Source organism: Choloepus didactylus, chromosome 5 (assembly GCF_015220235.1).
Source record: "Choloepus didactylus isolate mChoDid1 chromosome 5, mChoDid1.pri, whole genome shotgun sequence".
Classification (NCBI taxonomy): Eukaryota; Metazoa; Chordata; class Mammalia; order Pilosa; family Megalonychidae; genus Choloepus; species Choloepus didactylus.
The window spans coordinates 3282572-3303047 of NC_051311.1; the positions used below are offsets into that span (position 1 = coordinate 3282572).

Below are 20476 nucleotides of genomic sequence, written 5' to 3' on the forward strand. Positions count from 1 at the left end.
ATTTTAAAAGGAAAAATCCAGAAGATACTGAGCTGTAGCCATGCAGGCTTTTAGATTCCTGTACAGCAGAGGCTAGAATTCTGAATGGCAGCATTTTTATAGCAACTCAGCAAGGTTGAAGTTTATGTCATAGCCTATTGGGTTAACATTTTGAAACTGTTTTACTTTTTTATTATGCCACAGAACTCTGGTTCAACTGAATGTACCGAGATGATGGAAATGGTCTGTCTGAGCTGGGTAATACGGCCGCCAGCAGCCATGTGTGGCCACTGGACACTAGAAATGTGGCTAGTATGTCTGAGGAACTGAATTTTCATTTTGTTTTAATTCATTTAAATTGAAATAGCCCTGTGTGGCTGGTGACTACCATACTGGACAGCAGAGAACAGGTACTTTGCTGTACAACCCGCTCTTCACACTGTCCCCAGCCTGATGTTGCCCAGCCAATGATCTCCGCAGACCCTTGGGGGTCCCCTGCTGTGATATTACCCCCCCCCCCCACGGACCAGCAGTGGGTGGTGGGTTCACTTGCTACTACTGTATCCCTCCAGGAAAGCCAGCCACTTGATAGGAGAAAATGACATTTATTTCCTTTAATTGGCATTTCTGATTAGTAGAGAAATTGTTCTCTTATGTGCTTAATAGAATGTTATGTTTCTTCCTTTGAAAATTTCTCTTCTCTTGTGCCCCTTCCCTTTGGCCTGATTTCCCCCATGCATTTAAACAGTCATCTCGGTAGTTAGAAACCAGATGCCGTCATACATAGTTCATGTCGTTTGAGTGCAGACAGTACTTACTCTTCTCCTTTAAAGCTGGAGAGAGGGTGGTGCAGGGAGACGGGCAGGTGTGCCTGCCCAGGAGCCGCGGCGGGGCCCTGGGGTCCCGGGAGCAGCAGGGGCTGGGCGAGCTGAGTGCCCGAGGGCCTCAGGGGCGAGGGTCGCGCCTACCACACAAACGTGCCTTTCGAAAAACAAAACGAGCCGCCCAGCGGCACCTCAGCGTTTGGGCGCCCTTGGCCTCTCCTCAAGCCCGTGTACCCCCTGCCGCGGTTCCCACGCCTCGCTCCCCGCAGGGCGGCCGGCTCACGGCGTCTCCCTCCTCCCCGGCAGGTGCTGCTGGAAGGGGCGCTGCGCGGCGGCCGCGGCTTCCTGGGCCTGGACGGCCTCGGGGTCTGCGCTCGCGGGCGGGCCGGGCCGGAGCCCAGCGCCTGGGGCGCGGCGCGCACTGGTGAGTGGGGGGCGTGGGGGCGCGCGGGGAGCGCGGGGGGGGCCGCAGGGGGGCGCGGGGGGACCCGGGGGGGCGCGGGGGCCGCAGAGGGGCGCGTGGGGACCCGGGGGGCGCGCGGGGGGCGCGGGGGGACCCGGGGATCGCGGGGGGCCGCAGGGGGGCGCGGGGCGTATCGCGGGGGCCGCAGGTGGTGCGCGGGGCGTGCTGGGGCCCTCAGGGGTCGCGGTGGGACCCGAGGGGGCGCGGGGGGGGCCGCAGTGGGTGCGCGTGTTCTGGCAGGGGCCGCATTGGGTCGCGGGTGGGGACCCGGGGGGCGCGTGGGCCGCAGGGTGGCGCGGGGGCCTCAGGAAGGCGGGGATCGCGGGGGGCCGCAAGGGTGTGGCGCGGGGCGTGGGGGGCCCTCATGGGGCGCGTGGTGACCCGAGGGGCGGGGGGGCAGCAGTGGGGGCGCGGGGCGTGGGCAGGTTGTCCTCAGGGGTGCGCGTGGTACCCGGGGGGCGCGGGGGCCTCAGTTGGTGCGCTTGGGGAACCCGGGGGATCGCGGGGGGCCCGCAAGGGGGGCGCGGGGCGTGCAGGGCCGCATGGGGGCGCGTGGACCGGGGGCGCGGGGCTCAGGGTGGTCGCGTGGGGACCCGGGGGGGGCGGCGGGTGCCGGGTGGACCCGGGGGGCGCGGGGGGCGCGGGGCGTCTCCGAGCGAGGTCAGGCCCCCCTACAGGAACTTCGTGAAGCGCGTTTTGAAGCCCGGGAGATCCCGCTTCTCTGGAGTGATGAGAGCGCTCGCTGTAGTTAAAAGTAGTTTAATTTTCCCGCTCATCCCACGTGACTGACCTAGCAACCAAGATACTGGTGTCTCTTCAAACAGGAATCCCAGTAGAATGAATCCAATTCGTCATCACAAATGAGGGTTTTTGTTGTTATGAAAACGCTGACACTGACTTTGCTTCGGTGTTTTATTTTAGTGAGGTGTTTCGTTGAGCAAGAGAAAAATACTGCAAGGAGATGATGCAATATTTCGTGATGACAAGCGCTTTGTGACATGCTTCCGCTCAGGGAGAGGAGGATCTTATTAAATGGCAGACAGGGGTGCAGGAACAAGGAGGGGAGGCCCCGAGAAATCCCCGCGGGGTCCCCTGGAAATAGCAATTCCAGCCAAGCCTCAGACTCCTGGTTGAACGAAGGGACCCGCCAGCCAGTGTAGTGCCCCAGGCTTTTGGGTAGCTCTTGCCTTTCCCTCAAAAACCCACGTGAGGACAATTTATTTTCTCTAATGAGAGTATGCCAGATTGTTTTCTACTTTTATTTAAATTTCTTACCATTTGGCACATTTCTTTTGGGGAATTTCATCTCTCCCACAGTTTGCATTTTTCTCAATTCCAGTAACTGGAAGAGAATAATAGATTTTCTTTCTTTTCAAGTGTACATTTTGAAGCTTAGCTTCTTTTCTCCCTTCTTTATGTCCCTTTTAATTGGTTTTCTTAATCAAATTCCCAGCTGGAGTATTAGGAGATATTTTAGCATTGGATTTTGGACATTTTCCCTCATTTCTGTTCTTCCATTTACGTTTCTTTGATTACAACCTGGTGTTTTTCCCAGCAGAGGCTCTCCTGATAACAGTCTGCTGATTTCCTCTGAGTGAAGGCAGGGTCAGATATTCCCACTTATCAACAAATGGGGTTACTGCCAGGTCTTTCAGGTTTTCCTCATAATGTAGCCTCATTTGTCTAGGAAAAACAAAACAAAACTAGCATGTTTGCTTGATTGATTCCAACTTGATAAATGGAATGTATGTTGCATACAGAACATATGTGTTGGATCTTGACCCCAAAATGAGTAGTTCACGTAAATATTTGTACAGTTATTATTGCTCTGAGGAATAGAATTATAGAACAATCAAATTATTAGAAGTGATATACATTCAGTGCTCTCTTCTACACTAATATATTTGTGCATATATGCACATGTATATGTATATTCTTACAAAATAAGACACTTCCCTTTGAAATTGAAATAATTTATACATACCTTTTAATTTGTATTTTACAATTAAAAATGCAATTAGAAATGCATAAAAAGCAGACTAAAGAACCCTTGGCAAACCCTTTCAGGCTAGAAGCCGAATTTCCCGGGGTGTCCCTGCTCCTAAGGACTTGGCTTCAGTGCCAAAGAACAGGGTTTCGATGTTTATCAGCAGGACCCTGTATCAAAGAGGGGGCGTTGAGGAATAAAATTCATATGCAATCTATTTTTAAAGTATTTCTATCAAAAGGATTAAAATATATCATGAGCTAAAGGAGGCATACAAAGGATGGGTGAAGATTTACCTATCAAATATATCTGATTTTCAGTCATGATATAGAAAATGACACACACAGGCACACACACACAAGTATATGGTTTCTACTAGGTTCTATAGAACGTCCTGTGGCATGTTAGCAGATATTCCGCAACACCCCCTTCCCCCCAAAAAAAAGAAATGATGGAAGGATTGACAGATCTGTGCACATCAAACCAGTTAAGGAAATTCTGTGGGAAAAAAGTTGATCTGTTTTCTTTTTTATAGGATTTTTTAGACCATTTAAAATTGTATGAATTGCAAATCTTCAGAGGGGATATAGGTGTGATGTTCAAGTGAAGGAAGGTAAAACAAGGATTCTATGCAATGCATTCAATTTTTACTGTGATACTGTCTGTAGATGTCTTTAATATTTTGAAACAAATTTTGTTGAATACTAAAACACTTTCTGAGAGCCAGATGAAATACTATATGTTTACTATTGTAAAAGTCCTTGTGGTTTCTTGATAAATATCAACAAAATCTTTAAAATCTAATATGTACACATTAAATAAAATATTCCTCACATTCATTTCTCATACGTACTTTTTTCCTCTATCATAAAGAAATGATTCATTTTTGAACAGGAGGATTCATAAATTTTTCAATTTTCATGATTCAGAAGAATTTTCCTCAGCTGCCACAGTGAAATTCTTTTTCTTCTGCCAATATACTATGGTGGTTAAATATGCAAGAGAGAGCTTTGTCATAATCTATAAATATTACTCTAACTGATGAACTCACAGGGCAATTTCTCTAAAATTATGAAGTGTCCTAAATCATATTCTGATTAGGATGGTGCATTGTATGCTATAATCTCAGAAAGTTAAAATCAAAACAGCAAAATAATAAAAAATCACTGTAATGAATACACTATATTAATAACATGGGTAGTTGATTTTTCAGATTTATAAATATTTAGCATTTAACATATACAGGACAATAAGGCATTTGTTAGTTGCCAGGATACATTTGACTCTCCTGGTTTTATTTAGATATTTCTAACTTTACCTTAAACGTTTTGAATTATGTAAGGGAAATATTAATGGAAAACATTCACTTTACGTGACTGGAATTTGACATATTTTGTAGTGCAGTAATGTTCTAAATATTTAGCTCTAAAAATCCTTTTAAGTCTGCTGGAACAAATATAATTGTTAAAAATGGCTTAGCAATTCACTAAGCTTTTTACAGACGTGATTGTACTTTATTGCTTTCACATGTCTTTATGGTGATGGATTTTAAAAATTAATTTTCATTTTTCAACTGACAGTGGTATTTAGTGTTCTGTAAAGAGTGCAATGATTGACATTTAAACTGATAACACAACCAGATAATGAAAGAAATGGTTTAAACTTTTAACCTACATATACATCTCAACATTTATGGGATCAAACGTTGTTTTGCTTTGAAATATTCTTTACATATTTGCACTTTGGTGACACAGATAGTTGTGAGAGTCTGTCTAAGGGTTTGGCGATGCACGAGCCACATTGAATTCATCTTCACACTTGTTGGTCTCACTGCCATTTCACACCCTTGCCTCGGGGAATTAGGAAGGTTGTTTCAGTGGCCATCTACAACAAAGAAGATTGTTATTTACATGGACCTATTCCTTTGGGTAGTGATGAATTACTTATTGCCTCCACAGGGAAACTGGAGGGAAAGGGGAGCAGTTAATTGTTGTGTTCAGATAGGCATCCACTGGGGAATCACAGGTGAGGGACAACCTGATCCATGGAGAGCTTGTGTTCGGGGCAAGTGCATCTCTAGGATGGGTGCAACCCTGGGGAGAGGTGGAAGGGGCTTGGTCAAGACCCAAACCAAGATTTTGGACTTCAAAGCATGTTTCAGAAATCAAGTATGTATTTGGGAGCTCACACGTCTCTACAGTCCACCAACTGATTTAGAAGAGTGTGGGGTGAACCGGAAGGTGGCAAAGCTCACAGAGAAACGAGAAACCAGACCGTAGGGTTTTCTGAATGCCAGTGACACGGTCCCAGCTGTGTCCCAGCTCTCAAGAGCGTGTCAAAGACAGGGGAGACTCACCTGCCGGGGCGTGTTTGCATCAAGAGCACTCGGCCCTGCACATCCGGGAGCAGTGATCTCCGGGAGGGACACCAGTGGACTTGTCCTGCGGTGCATGCTTAGTAATGCGCAAGGCCTTTCTCTTTATTAAGATAGAGCCCAGTCACTTGATGGCTTGTCTTATTGCTGTTGTGTTTCTCCTAGCAAGTCTGTTTAGGGGAAAAATAATATTTGCTTGTAAGGAGGGAAAATCAAAATGTTATATTTGGACTCTTATCTTGTATTCATTATATTACTCTCTAAGCAAACATAGCTTTGAGGTCTGAATGTTTAATTTACGTGGAGAGCTTACTTGAGTGACTTTTCCACATGCACTGTGTGCTTTTCTATCTTGGGGTCAGCAGGCTGCTGAAACAATATCCAGTTATAAGAGTGGCATAGTTGCTTATGAGATTGGGAGATCCTTTGCTTTTTAAGATGCAGCACGCTAATTCAATAGACCCATCTAAATTGGTCTGTTGAAATTTAATTATTTAAAATTGAGAATTGAAAATAGCCTAGGAGTCAGCGTGTTGTGAGTCTTCCTAATTATGAGACGGAGCCCCTGGTTTAGAGAGCCTGCTGCGTGTGAGCTTTTGCATCAGACAGTTCTAGTCTCTAAACCCAGATATTCTATTTACAAAAATTTACTGGTTTTCTCTTTTACCCAATGGGGACCATGGTCACTACACAGGGTTCTTATGCAGACCAGGGCCGTGTATGCAAACCCCAGGCACATCCTCAGAGCTCAGAGGAGGCATGTGTGGTGTTACATGTGTGTTGTGATATGTAGCATGTATGTTGGAGCTTGTCCAAACTCTGTTTCAATTTTCTGACCTGGAATTACTTTGTTTACCCTTCTGCACTATTGTAAAAATGTCTCTGCATTGGTAGGAATATTTGGAAGTAAGGTTTAAAATTAATTAATAATTTAATATCCTCAAAACTACTCTCTAAGATTGGCCGATACAATGACTCTTACTTTAGGGATGAGGAAATTGAGGCCTATAAAAGCTAGTATTTCAAAAGCACAAATCGAGTTGTCACAATTTCTGGTTCATTGCCCAGTTCTCTGAAACCTGTTTTTCTCACAAAGCTGGGAAAGCTTTTGAAGCTTACCTGAGACCCTAACTTTCTCTAAAACTAGTTATTTCATGATATATGTAGGAGCTGAAGTCTCTGCCACCTTTTTGGTTACGTATTAAGAGAACAGGAGGAAAAGAGCAAATCTCGGAATATGTGATTTAGCTGCAAGTCCGAAATGGCCAGGCGTTTTCTTTGGAGAAACCGTTAAAATAGCCTGATGGAAAAAACACTGGGTGTTGACTCCGGCTCTTCAAGGGTCCAGAATTAAATTCAGATGCCGCATTAGCTGGGCTTTTCTGACCACCCGCTCAGCAGGGCTGGCTGGTGACTTAGTCTCTCCCAGAAGGATCCTGCCTGCATCGTTGCACACAAGGGGAAATGTGGCCAGTTGTTTGGAGTGTTCCGAACCCTAGAGGGGAGGACAGAGAAGGGCGATGCCCCACCTGGCACAGGAGCCCTCGGTGAGGCTGGAAAAGGTGCAGCTGTTCTGGGAGCTGCAGAGCACCGGGGACCAAGGGGAGCGGTGGCGGCTAGGTTTATTGGCTCATGTCGCCGTGTGCGTTCTCCCTTCCTCCCGCCTCACCTGTGTACTTCTCCGTGTGAACAGCATCTCGCCCCCCGTGTGACGCTGGGGCTGCTCTCTGCGGCTGGCGGCCGCTGCTCCCGGGAGGCCCCCGCTGGGAAGGAGCGGACGGAGAGGCCCCTGAGGACCACCTTCCTCCCGAAGCCAACCGCACGGCTCCGGAAAATCGGGGTACAGCCTTTCCTTTCCTCGCGCTTTTTTGTTTAATTTTAATTTTCTTTCTTTGAAGTTGCTGAATGATAGTATTGTGGATTTCCATTGTTACCTTTAGACCATGTAAATGAAACGCTGCCTGAACCCTGCCCGACCAACCTAATAATTTGTACGTAGTTGAGTTTCCTGAAAGTAGCATCATCTTAATAACAAGTTTTTGTTGTTGCAGTGTTTAAAGGTTATATTGAGGACATAAAAAGTGAGGAAAAGTCTTCTGATATTTTTTCTCTCTAGTTGCCAAGAACCATGTACAGCAGGCTTGCTTTTTTTTTATGTTTTTTTTTTTTTTTTTTTTTTTTTTTTTCCAGACCAATCCACTTTTTGCAAAAGAGAAAGAAAAATTGTGTAATCTTCTTTCTGGGAATTGAGAACAGAGATTTAGCATTATCTACAAAATAAATCTACAAATACTTGAATGCAATTTAATCACTCTTCTCACTTCTCTGTAACAAATAATATGACTTCTTCCTCATATTCTTTTCACCACCATTACAGTGTTCACATATCCTCTTAAATAAAAGCAACGATCACTAACATAGCATTCCCGTGAGGGTTCATGAAACTCCAAGAACAACTGAAGGATTTTGTTCCAGTTTTCTCTTTTGTTTTTGTGTTTTCCTGGAGCCCGAAGCCATTGCCCGCGCACATCACTGTCTTATTTACTACAGTCACGCAGCTGTACTGTACATCCTCTTTCAAATTCACTTATCCCCTTTGAGCTTTATCCTATTTATTTCTCCTTCGAGATTGCCAAGGAACTAAGCCAAAAATTTCATCTCCGGCCGGGTTTTTAATTACAGCTGAGGGAAACTGTGTTTGGCGGGGTGGGGTTTGGAGGTGGGGAAAGACAATGAGGGTCCATCTCTTGGCTAAAATTAGAAACCTACAATGTTAATTAACAGTGAAGTAAATTCTTAATTCTTGGTTTTGTGCCAGTGAGCCTTATTTTTCCTTTAAGATTTCGGAGTGGATAACGTTCAGAGTTTAAAATAGAAAGGATATGATTAATATTGAACTCTGTATTCATAGTACATTTCCCCAAGGCCACAGACTGAGTCTTTTTCCACGTTCTCACCACGTACTGGGTCCACACTGCATACTAGAACTTGGTGCGCAGGATGGAAGCCAGGCGCCTGCCTTCGGGGGTTCTGGGCCTGGCAGCTGAAGCAGGTCAACGAGGAATCTCAGTAGACAGGACAGCCGTCCCGGGGGATGGAGTGATCCACGGGGCTCAGAGAAGCTTCCGGAAGGAGCTGACTCCTGAGTGAGTGCCGAGGGAAACGACAGGGCCGCGGGCAGGAGTGGGGCCGAAGAAGGGTGGCCGGACGCATGTCCTCCTTAGGGGACGCAGCCTGGACGTCCAGCTGGAGGGCAGCTGTTCTGGTTGCGACGCCGGCTTGCTTGGGCAGGGGTGGGGGAGGATGGGACAGGAGAGGAAGAGGGGCTGGGGGGAGCCCCAAGTCTAGCACACCTGGGGGGACAGAGATGCATTTCTGAGCAATCACATCCTGTTGGAAAGGCCATTCTGGCTGCGTGGAGGGCGTGGAGGGCGAAAGGGTACAGAGAGCACCAACGTCCTGGCATGTCATGGTGCGAGACGGAGGCCTGAGCCCGATGCCCAAGGGAAGCTGCTGCGGGGCGTATCCTGCCCGACCTCACCCGGCCATCGGCCATCGCAGGGTGGCGACAGCCGGGCCCCAGGTGGGGTCAGGTGACGGTCAGCAAGCTGCTCAGCCCCTAGGCTCGGTGATTTTAGCAGCAAGATCAAGAAAGGGAAGTGCCTTTCACATGGAATTCTTATGCCAGTTAAAATAGAATAAAAAAACAATAGAGAGAATTAACAAAACCAGAAGTGAAAGGAGCTGGTTAAGGTTTTTCATAATAAGCGCTCAACAAACGTTAACAAATACCAGATATCCTTGTTGTTACCATCATCAGCAGTTTAGAAACAGGCCCCGTTAGCAGGAAGACCATGGGGCCAGGGCAATTAAAAAACACACTTGTAATTCACCTTCGGACTCCTGCCAGCTTATAATTACCACACAGTTATGGCTTACGCAGAAAAGATTATACAGAGGCCCCTGTGGTTAAATATTGAAAGAACCATTTTCTTTCCCTGTGGTATAGAAGATGTTGAAAATTGACAATACTGATAAAACTGGAGGCAGCTATTATAATTCAGTGTGTGAGGGGCAAAGAAATAACATGTCTTTCTAGAGAGGCGTGGGAAAGAAAACTCTGCGTCAGAGCCCACACCCCCTCCTCCACGACCGCCCTCCACACACCTCAGGGTCATCCCGAGTGAACTTAGCAGATGAGGAGGATGAAATCGAGGACCAGGGTGACACAGAAGGGAGGGGGTGGAGGTCTCTGAGCGCAGGGGGGCCCGGGGAGCCCTGTGGAGCGCACCGCACTGCAGCCATGCGTAATCGATCGCAGCTTTTGAGCGCTTTGTTCTCTGGGAGTTTTCCTCACACAGGTGCACTCCTGTCTATAACTTTGCATAAAAGCTGAATGGGTTGACATAGGCCTTTTTTTTTTTTTTGGTCTTTTGGGTAGCTAGTCTTTAGCTTTTCCTTTCCTCCTTTGTGGCTTGGCTTCTGCTTTCCCTGCCTGGCCTCTCTGCCAAACAGACACATGGGTATGAGAGGGTGAGCTTCCGTGACATCCAAACGGGAAACTTATGTTCATCATTTCATACTTTTGTTTGTGCCCGTAAACATACAAAGCAGGTAGACATGTACATGTTCCAAATTATAAGTATTTTTCTGTGTTATTTTACCAAAATGAAATCATATTGTAACTACTCCTTCAGTCTTGCTTTCTTCGCTAAAGATAGCTTATGGTAATTCTTCCAAGACAACAAGTGTAGTCTAATTTTTTTTCATCTTTTTATACTAAAATATCATTTAAATGCAACAAAAGTCAACCTTTTTGGTGTCTAGTTCACAGAGCTTTAACCAATGCATACAGTCTTGCACTCATCACAGAACTCAAGAATAAAACAATTCCGTTGCCCCCATAATTCTGCCGGCCACTCTGTGGGCAGCCCCTGCCCCCCAGACCTGTCCCTGTCCCCGTAGTTGGCCTCTCCCTGATGTCACACATGCCGAGTCCTCTGGGGTGCAGCCTTTGCCGTCTGGCTTCTTTCTCTCCGCAGACAGCCCTGAGGCTCCTCCCTGGTGCTGGCTGAGGCAGTGAGCCTTCCTTTCTACGCTGAGGCGGGTTCCGTTGCAAGGATGGGCCCAAGTTTGTTTATCCATGTCCCAGGTGAAGGAAGTTTGGGTTGTTTCCAAATTTTAGCTTCTACAAAAACCACTGTAAAATTTGGTACAGGTGTTTGTGTGAAGGTGCGGTTTTGTTTCACCTGAGTACTTCGTCCACCACCCACACATCATCATGGTTTTCCACTCTGGGGGGTGAGAGCTCCTGTCTTCCTGGCCTGGTGACCGTGGGAATGTCCTCTGCCAGCTCCGGGGGCCAGTGCTCGGCCAGAGCCTCAGGGGGACGCTGCCGGGCTGCGGAGCTCGCTCGCGCTCTGCCTTGTCCCCCTCACCTGGTGGCCTGGTGGCTCCGGCCATGGCCATCTCTTCAACCAGGGAGACCCCCACTCACTCCTCCTGTGTCCCCTCCCACCCTGCAGTCTGGACACCTGCCAGGCAGGGAGCAGATAATCCGGGTTACCTTTGTTTTCCCATCTGTCAGAATTCACTGTCCTGTAGTGCTTGTGGTCCTACATCCAAAACATTTGTTTAATTTTTTTTTCAGATTTTTTTTTGCTAGTTTAAGACTAAATCTGGACTGTGATACTCTCTTGCCTGCTTCGTTTTGGCCTAAGTTCTGCATAATAAGCTTTCGTCTGCAAGTCCCAAAACGCATTCAGCCATCCTGTGTTGCGGGATGTTGCTGCCTTCACACAGGTGCCTTCAGGTCTATGAAACAGGTAACTAGGAGTGCAGCTCCTGTATTCTTACAGCAAAATGTGCACTTATGCTTTTGAAAAGTTGATAGATTATTTCCTCCCCAAACTTTAATGCTTCCATTTCCACTAACAAATATGGGAGTGCTCTTTCCCATTTGTCTACCAGCAGTATGTGTTATGATTTTTTTCTAGTTGAAGGGTATAAAGTGATTTCTAACATTAACTTTTCATATTTCACTGCAGAATTATCTTTTCAGGTGTTTATTGGCCATTGGAGTTTTCTTTTCTGTGAATTGTATTTTCATGTATTTTGCTCATCTTTCTGTTGTGCTATTTGGCTTATATGTCACAGATATTTACTTTTTCATCTTTATCTCCAATACTTTCTCTGAAGCTCTAATTTATTTATTGAGCATGCATTACAGATATTTTGTGATATAAATGTTTAAAAATTTATAGTCAAGTCATTTCATTTTTCTTTAATAAACTTGTATTATATAGTCATGTAAATGAAATTTTTCTTTAATAAACTTGGGAATTTCTGGGCTTGATTGAGATATTTTCTCTGTTTCCCTAAATTGTACAGGTGGACTATTAGAATTTTGGGCAAGATTTTTTATTGCTGCTAATGGATCTACTTCTGGACTCTGATCTTTGGTCAGTTTGTCTGCCATTGCACATTTCCCATGCCGTCTTAATTTAAGATCACTTTATCATAGGTGTAGATGTCTGATTGGTAAACCTTCCAGCCTTGTTCTTCTTATAGAGGTTTGATATCATTCTTGATAATTATATTGCTATGTGAATTTTAGAATCAACTTTTTAATTTCCAAGATAATAAATCATGCTGGGTTTTGATTGTGCTACATTGAGTCTATAGTTAATTGGGCAGAATTAATATTTTTGTTAGTGTTGAGTGTTCCAACTCATGAATGTGCTGTATTTCTGAATTTATGTTTTCCTTAGTTTTTCTAAATAGTATTTGTCAGTTTTCAGTCTAGAAGTTCTCAAAATGTTCTGCTAATGTTTTCTGAGGGTTTTTACATTTTTGAACCTATTGTAAATGTTATTTTAAAAACTATTATTTTTGATTTGTTTGTTGCTGGTATATAGAAATACAATTTTTTTATATTGACTTTGTATCCAATGGCCTTGCTAATTTCATTTCTTATGGCTGTTCATATACATTTAAAAAATTTTCTAAGTACACAATCATGCTCTCTGCAAATAATGACACATTTATTACTTCTTTCTAATTCTTAAACCTTCTATTTTGTTTACATCTTTTATTGTACTGGCTAGGACTTCCAGAAAAATGTTGACTAGAAGTGGTGATAGCTGCTACACTTGTCTTGTTATTATCTCAGGGGAAAGTCTTTCAATAATTCAGCATTAAATGGCCTGTTTCCTAAGAGGTTTTTCTCTTTATTAGATAAGGACCTTCCTTTCTAGTCATAGTTTGCTGAGAGATTTTTTTAAATTAATGTATGCTAACACTTGTAAATGCCTTTTCAGCATCTATTGTGCTGATCATGCAATCATCAAGTTACACTTTTCGTTTATAAGGTGAAATGATTTTCCAAATACTAGACCACCCTTGCATTCCTGAAACAAACCTCATTAGTTGGTTTTACTTCTTTTATGTATCACTTGCTTATTTTTAGAATATAGTAATTATTTGGGGTATGATTTTGCATCTGTATTCGTTGCACAGATGGCCTTCTAATGCAAGGCTTAGCCTGTAGGCACTCCACCGAAAGGGGTGCCGCTTGGCTAAGGGAAGGCGGAGGCGGGCTGGGCACGGTGACCCAGGAGATGGCCCTTAGGGTCCTCCTTCCCCATGCCGTGTTCATCACACAGCCCCCCTGATGGTGGGATGTGCAGGAGTTCATAAGAAACAATCTGGATAACCAGGAACAAGCACCCCACTGTGCCGTAATTCCAGAGTTATCTTAAGCCAACACATTCTGCAGAGGAGTCATGAGAAGATAAATTCAGAGAATATTCCTGGAAGTCCCTGCATCTGGGGTTGGAGTTCAGACTCCCTCCTTACCTTTTACCTGCATGTATACATTTTAAGACAATAGTATCCATTTTCCAGATGTGTGGTTAGAATTCTCTTAGAAATGCATTTTGCATCTAAATCAATTTTCACTAACTATATATACTCATATTGTCTTTCTATCTGAAAAGATGGGACCTCTCTCCATGCAGTCAGGTGCTCTGTAGCCCTCCAGGAGGTTTCAGTCTTCTTCATAAAGTCCCTGCCCCTTCCTGGTTGCATTTATTCCTATGCATTTTATATTATTTTGGGATTGTGAGTATTTTTCACCATTTCTATTTCTAGGATCTTATTGCTGAAGTAAATTAAAATAACTTAAAATATTTCTCTGTTTTCTTTTACCTCACAAAATTCTCTTCTTAATACTAAATATTTTTTAACAGAATCCCTTGGGATATCATTTGCAAAACATGACAATTCTATCTCAACTTCCTCTTTGTTTATTAGATATTATATTTCCTAGATGTCTCCCTTCACTGAACTCTAAAATGATTCCCATTAATAATGGTGACAGGCATCAGTAGGACATTTTTTTGGAGGGTGTGGTCATTAGTCTCTACTTAGGTAGTTTCCTTTTATCATTTTGTTAAGGGTTGTTATCAGGAATGGCTGACTGGTATTTCAATATTTATTGATTTGATTCTAAGATTTCATGCATTAATTTGTTGATCTAATTGATAATGTTGATATAGTCTCTAAGTTAAGAGAAACCTCCATTCTTGGAAAACCCTGTTTGGTCATGACATACTATTTTTTTAAGTATTTCAAATTTATTTAAAAATATTTTAATTAGAATTTTGTGTCTACGATTGCATGCAAGTTTGCATAATATTTTTCTTTTATTCTTCTATTTTCATTAGTTTTTTAATTAAAGATATTCTGACATCATAAAATAAATCAGACAGCTTTCCATATTTTTTCAGATCTAAGATACTTTGAATAATTTTGAAAATATCTGTTTTTAAAAATGAAAACACAGCTGTGGGGTCATCCTTTTCCCATAGAGTTTTTCACCAGCTTTCTTTTTTTTTTTTTGTTCTTTTTTCTTGTTTTGTTTTTTTCCCAATCTTTTTTAAATTTATTTTTTATTAGAGAAGTTGAAGGTTTACAGAAAAATAATACAAAAAATACAGACTTCCTGTATATCCCCCTCACAATACAGATTTTCCTGTTATAAATTTTGCATTAGGGTGATACCTTAGTTAAAACTAATGAAACAATATTTTTATAATTATACTATTAACTATAATCCATAGTTTATTAGGATTCACTGTTTTTGTACAGTCCTATGATATTTTTTTTTCATTTTTTGTTGAATTTTGTTTTGAAATAAATTCAAACTTAAAGGAGCAGTTGCAAAAACAATGCAAACGCCATACACAGAGCTCCAGCACACCCCAAGCACCCTCCACCGATAGCCCAGCTCCGCTAACTTTAACATCCTGTCACACCACCACTTCTTTCTTTCCCTCCCTCCCTCCTTCCCTATCTATCATCCATCATCTGTTGCTCTGTCTTCTGAACATATGAGAGCAAGCTGCACACATCCCTGAACAAACACTATAATTCACATATACATTTCCCATGAACAAGAACATTCATTTATGCAATCACATTAAGCACAGCTAAGAAGTTCAGGAAATTCAACATTGATACAAAGCTTACATTCTATATTTCCTTTTTTTCTTATGTCCCAACTGTGTCCCTTTGAGCCTCCTCTCCTCCATCCTCAGATCCCATCCAGGATCATCCTTGGCATTTAATTGTCACTATCTATTTAGACTGTCTTTCTGTTTTTTTTTTCAGTTGTGGAAACATACATACAGCATAAATCTTCCCATTCCAACCCCTCCCAAGCATTCCATTGGTGGGATTAATCACATTCACATAGTTGCAATGCCATCACCTTCCCACCATCCATTACTAGAAATTTCCCTTAACCCCGAACAGAAATCCTACCCTCATTTCTTATTGACTCCACAATGCCCCTTCCCCCACTTCTCATAACCCATACTCTGCTTTTCATGTCTAAGATCATATTTTCTCACACTTTCTTTGTGTTTACCATGGGGCTTAAATTTAACATCTTAAATCTATAACAATCTTGTTTTCTTTGATACCAACTTAACTTCAACAGAACACATAAACTATGTTCCTATACTCCTCCATTCCCCCACCATTATGTAGTTCTTGTCAAAAATTACATATTTTCTAATGAGTCCAAAACCACTGATTTATCATTACACTTTGTGTCTTTTAGATCCTATAGGAAGTAAATAGTGGAGTTACAAATCAAAAATACAGTAGTACTGGTATTTATATTTACTATGTGATCTTTACTGGAAATCGTTATTTCTTCATGTGGTTTCAGTCAATTGTTTAGTGTCCCTTCCTTTCAGCCTACACAATTCCCTTTAGCATTTCTTATAGGACTGATCTACTGATGATGAAGTCGCTCAGTTTTTGATTATCTGGGAATGTTTTCATCTCCCCCTCATTTTTAACCTCCAGGTGTTTGTGAATTTTCTAAGTCTCTGACAGTTATTGACTTCTAGTTGTATTCCATTGTGGTCAGAGAATGTGGTTTGAATAAATTCAATTTTTTTAAATTTATTGAGGCTTGTTTTATGTCCCAGCATATGGTATATTCTGGAGAAAGTTCCGTGATCACTAGAGAAGAATGTGTGTCCTGGTGATTTGGGATGTAATGTTCTACATATATCTGTTAAATTTCTCTGTATCTCTCTCTCTTTTCTTTGTTTCTCTTTTGGTAGGGCTCCTTCAGTATCTGAAGTAGGGCAGGTCTTTTATTAGCAAAATCTCTCAACATTTGTTTGTCTATGAAAAATTTAAGCTCTCCCTCAAATTTGAAGGAGAGTTTTGCTGGATAAAGTATTCTTGGTTGGCAATTTTTCTCGCTCAGAATTTTAAATATGTCATACCACTGCCTTCTCTCCTCCATGGTGGCCGCTGAGTAGTCACTACTTAGTCTTATGTTGTTTCCTTTGTATGTGGTGAATTGCTTTTCTCTTGCTGCTTTCAGAACTTGCTCCTTCTCTTCAGTATTTGACAGTCTTATCAGAATATGTTTTGGACTGAGTTTATTTGGATTTATTCTATTTGGAGTTTGCTGGGCATTTATGCTTTGTGTCTTTATATTGTGTAGAAGGTTTGGGAAGTTTCCCCCAACAATTTCTTTGAAAACTCTTTCTAGACCTTTACCCTTCTCTTCCTCTTCTGGTACACCAGTGAGTCTTAAATTTGGACATTTTATTTTATCTATCATATCCCTGAGATCCATTTCAATTTTTCCAATTTTTTTCTCCATTCTTTCTTTTGTCCTTTCATTTTCCGTTCTGTGTTTCTTGAGGTTGCTGAGTCGTTGTTCAGCTTCCTCTATTCTTGTATTATGAGTATCTAGAATCTTTTTAATTTGGTCAACAGTTTCTTTTATTTCCATAAGATCATCTATTTTTTTATTTACTCTTGCAATTTCTTCTTTATACTCTTCTAGGGTCTTCTTCATGTCCTTTATATCCTGTGCCATGCTTTTCATCATGTCCTCTATATCCTGTGCCATGCTCTCATTGTTTGTCTCTAGTTCTTTGATTAATTGCCCCAAGTATTGTGTCTCCTCTGATCTTTAGATTTGGGTGTCTGGGTTCGGGTTCTCCATATAGTCTGGTTTTATCAAATGCTTTAAGATTTTCTGTTGTTTTTGGCCTCTTGGCATTTGCTTTACTTGATAGGGTTCTTTTAGGATATGAAAGATTATTGAAACACCAGTCTCTAATTTGTCAGATCTACAGCTTGATGGCGTACACTTTCTCTAACCAGCAGATGGCATCCATGAGTCACCTTTTCCCTCAAGTCAGTTCTCTTCAACTTTGTCTTTGTGGTGTGTGAGGGTCTGATTCTTGTGGGGTTCAATTGGTGCACCAAGTTTTGCATGTGTAGTTGGTTCTGTCCACCCTGAATGTGGGGCATGTGTCTGAGTGGTTAGGGAGGAGGGCAGCTTTAATAATCAAACCTCCCAGGTGTTCCTGGAGATTTAAGGCTATTCCAAGAGTCTAAACCTTCAGTTCAGTCTTGCCACAGATTGTCTCTGCTGCTGACACACAAGTCCTTGGTATTGGCTTATGGTCCCTGGGATTTCCGAGTGGGTCCCTCTTCCCAACCGTGCCCTTCTTAGGGCCTCTGCTGAGGGAAGGCTGTGCTACATCACAAGTGTGCGCCATCCCTGAAGGGAAGTTCTGGGCCACCAGGCCATGCAGGGGTGTTCCCAGCCTGCTGTAAGGATGGCTGAATGGGACGTGTTAATTTCCCCCTTTTCACACAGCTCCACCTTCCCAGCTCTGGGACAATTAGCTGTGGGTGCACTAAAGGCTATTGTCCATGCCCTATATTGTGGCATGTGCTTGTGTTGCTGGAAACACTTTCTGTCACACTGGGTCCCTTGGTGAATCTCTGGGCTGTGGTGCCTGTGCCGGGCAGAAGCGTTCCCAGCCCGCCGTGAAGATGGCTGCAAGGGGCATGGTTTTTTTCCCCTTTTGGCTCACCTCTATCTTCCTTGCTCCAGGACAATAGCAGTGGGTGTACAAAAGGCTATCTTCCATGCCAGATATTGAGGCATTAACCCAGCCCATTCCTGCCACACTTCATTCTGTGGTTCTTGCTGCTGTATCTGCAGCTGCTTTTGGGTTTTTTTTTTAAAAAGAACTAGTCTGCCTCCAAACACCAACCCATGGTTTCCCCACATTGCAGTGCAGCTGCTGGACTTTCAGCCAGCTCACTCACTCATCTCAGAATGCAGATTCCTGGTTTCACCAAGTGCACGGTCCCTGTGGATTTATCAGACCTTGTCCAGCTGGTGCATTGCTGGAACTGGTGTTCTGGGTCACTTTCTGGCTTTTATCTAGTATTTTTCATGGAAGTGTTTTTTTGCCCTGTCTCACCCGGCCGCCATCTTATGTTCTCCCCACCAGCTTTCTTGTTAATTTTATGGTAATCAATTTATTCAGGCCTTTTGCTTCTTTTAGATTTTTGGGGCTTGATGTTTATATATTCCATGCTTCCTGAAACTGTTTGTTTGAAATTGTGTGAAACTGTTTTAAAATGACTTGGGAAGTAAAGTCTGAATATTTTTCAATTTTTAAATTTCACATAGTTTAAAAAAAAATACTGAGTTGTTTTACTTGAACCTGATGACTTTGATGTTAGAACAATTTTTTGAAATCTTTTCCTGCTCTATTCTTTTAGAGGGGAAGTTCAAAGAACCTAATAAGTTTGCATCTCTTAGTTTGTCCTGTGGGACCAGAATTCTTACCTTATCCTTCCCAGGGGTTTTTGAGACTTAAAGCCCATATACACTGCCTATTGGTTTTTGTTTTTCCCACTCAGAGATGCCGCTGACTTGCAAACTTGGGTGGTTGGCTAGAAATGTGGTGATATCTATAAAATAGTAGTTAAATTCAGAAATCATTTCCTTTCTGTGCAGTTTGCACTGACCTATAACCAGGAAAAATCACCTTCTGCACGTGGTGGTATTTTTCAGTCAAAGCAATTGTCTTTCTTTGTTGCCAATCACTCCGTGATTATCAAAGGGCAGGACAGACCTTGTGGTTGTTTGCCACAGCCTCCTTGTAAATTTTCAGTATTCAGCCATGTCCTCCTGACAGCAGCTTGAGCCGTTGATCTTTGGAGCTGCTAAGATGCTATCCTCTCTGCATCTGCCCGGAGCACACCTGCAGGAGTTAAAGTCTAAAAGGAGTTGCTTTTTTAACACTGAGATTAGATCTTTAATTAAGCTTTTGTCTCCACTAGCACAGACAGCAATGTCAAACTTTGTAAAGCAGCTTAAAAATGAAGGTCTCGTGGGAATTTTATAGGGGCATATTGAATATCTAGTGGTAAGTTTAGAAGCTTCTCTTAGTTTTGATTTTAAACTCTATGACATGAGTTAATACAATAAAAATATTTGGTTGATTTAGTTGAAGAGCTTATTTGTAACCACTGGATTTTATTTCAGATATTTAATGTTATCCATGTGAAAATGCTTTAGGTTGTCTGCAGAGATTAATGTTAAATAGATAAAAATGTAATTTTCTTTTCCTGATTGACAGTTGAATGCATGTAAGGATAAGGTGCTAAAGCAAAGAGCTATTAAGTGCACAACAGAAGAGCTTGTATTCACGTGACTTCACATTTGTTTTTTCAGGATCATTTATTTATTTTAGGGCACATCAACCCCCTGGGGTGGCCAAGCTTGGAGGTCCTGTCCTGATACGGTTGCTCGCTGCCTCTGCCCCATGCCAGGTAATCAGTGATTCTGAATTCCCACTGGTCATTCTGTGCTTGTCAGCCTCTGGGCTTGGGTAACTTGTGCTGCTAAATGCCAGCCACATTTTACTACTGTTTCCTTGACAAACTGAGAGATTTATAGGAGCTATTTCAACACGAAATGACATGTCCTTCCAAAAGACCATTTGCAACATATAATATGCACCGTTTTTTTTTGAGCCTGTTAACGAGTCTTTCCATCATTTTTATATACTTTCACATAATTCTTTCAATAATCTAATGCCATGAATACACAGTGCCAAAATTCCTTGTCATTTTGGCCAACAATGTTAATTGAGTGAAAAAATTAGTTAAATAAGTGCTTGTTGAGAGAAAGATGAAAGTATGAATAAAGATAAATATATACAGAAAAAGTTATTTTATTCACTGAAATTTAACTTTTCAATGAGTCCTTCTCGTGCTAGAGAAGCAGAGAGCAAGCTGGAAGACACGCAGCCCATTTCACCTGCACGACGCAGAGAAAGGCTGAAGGGTTTGGAGTCAGAGAGACCAGGTTCAATCCCAGTTCTGCCACTTTCTGAGTCTGTTCATGGCAAATTATGAGCTCCTGTTGAGACTCAGTCCTTGCCCTGGAAGCAGAATATTGGGATCTCCCCGTCATGTGGTGTGAGGGCTAAGAGGAA

General features: G+C 42.7%; 1 protein-coding gene across 1 annotated transcript in view; it reads left to right on the forward strand.

Moving 5' to 3' along the window:
* Window positions 1-20476, forward strand: part of MALRD1 (MAM and LDL receptor class A domain containing 1) — a 703831-nt gene that overhangs the window by 72077 nt on the left and 611278 nt on the right. The window contains exons 10-16 of the mRNA XM_037837380.1: window positions 1110-1227; window positions 1415-2010; window positions 7060-7467; window positions 8613-8773; window positions 9029-9210; window positions 9800-9988; window positions 19711-19808. Coding sequence (XP_037693308.1) covers window positions 1110-1227; window positions 1415-2010; window positions 7060-7467; window positions 8613-8773; window positions 9029-9210; window positions 9800-9988; window positions 19711-19808 — 1752 coding nt within the window. The remainder of the gene's footprint in view (window positions 1-1109; window positions 1228-1414; window positions 2011-7059; window positions 7468-8612; window positions 8774-9028; window positions 9211-9799; window positions 9989-19710; window positions 19809-20476) is intronic.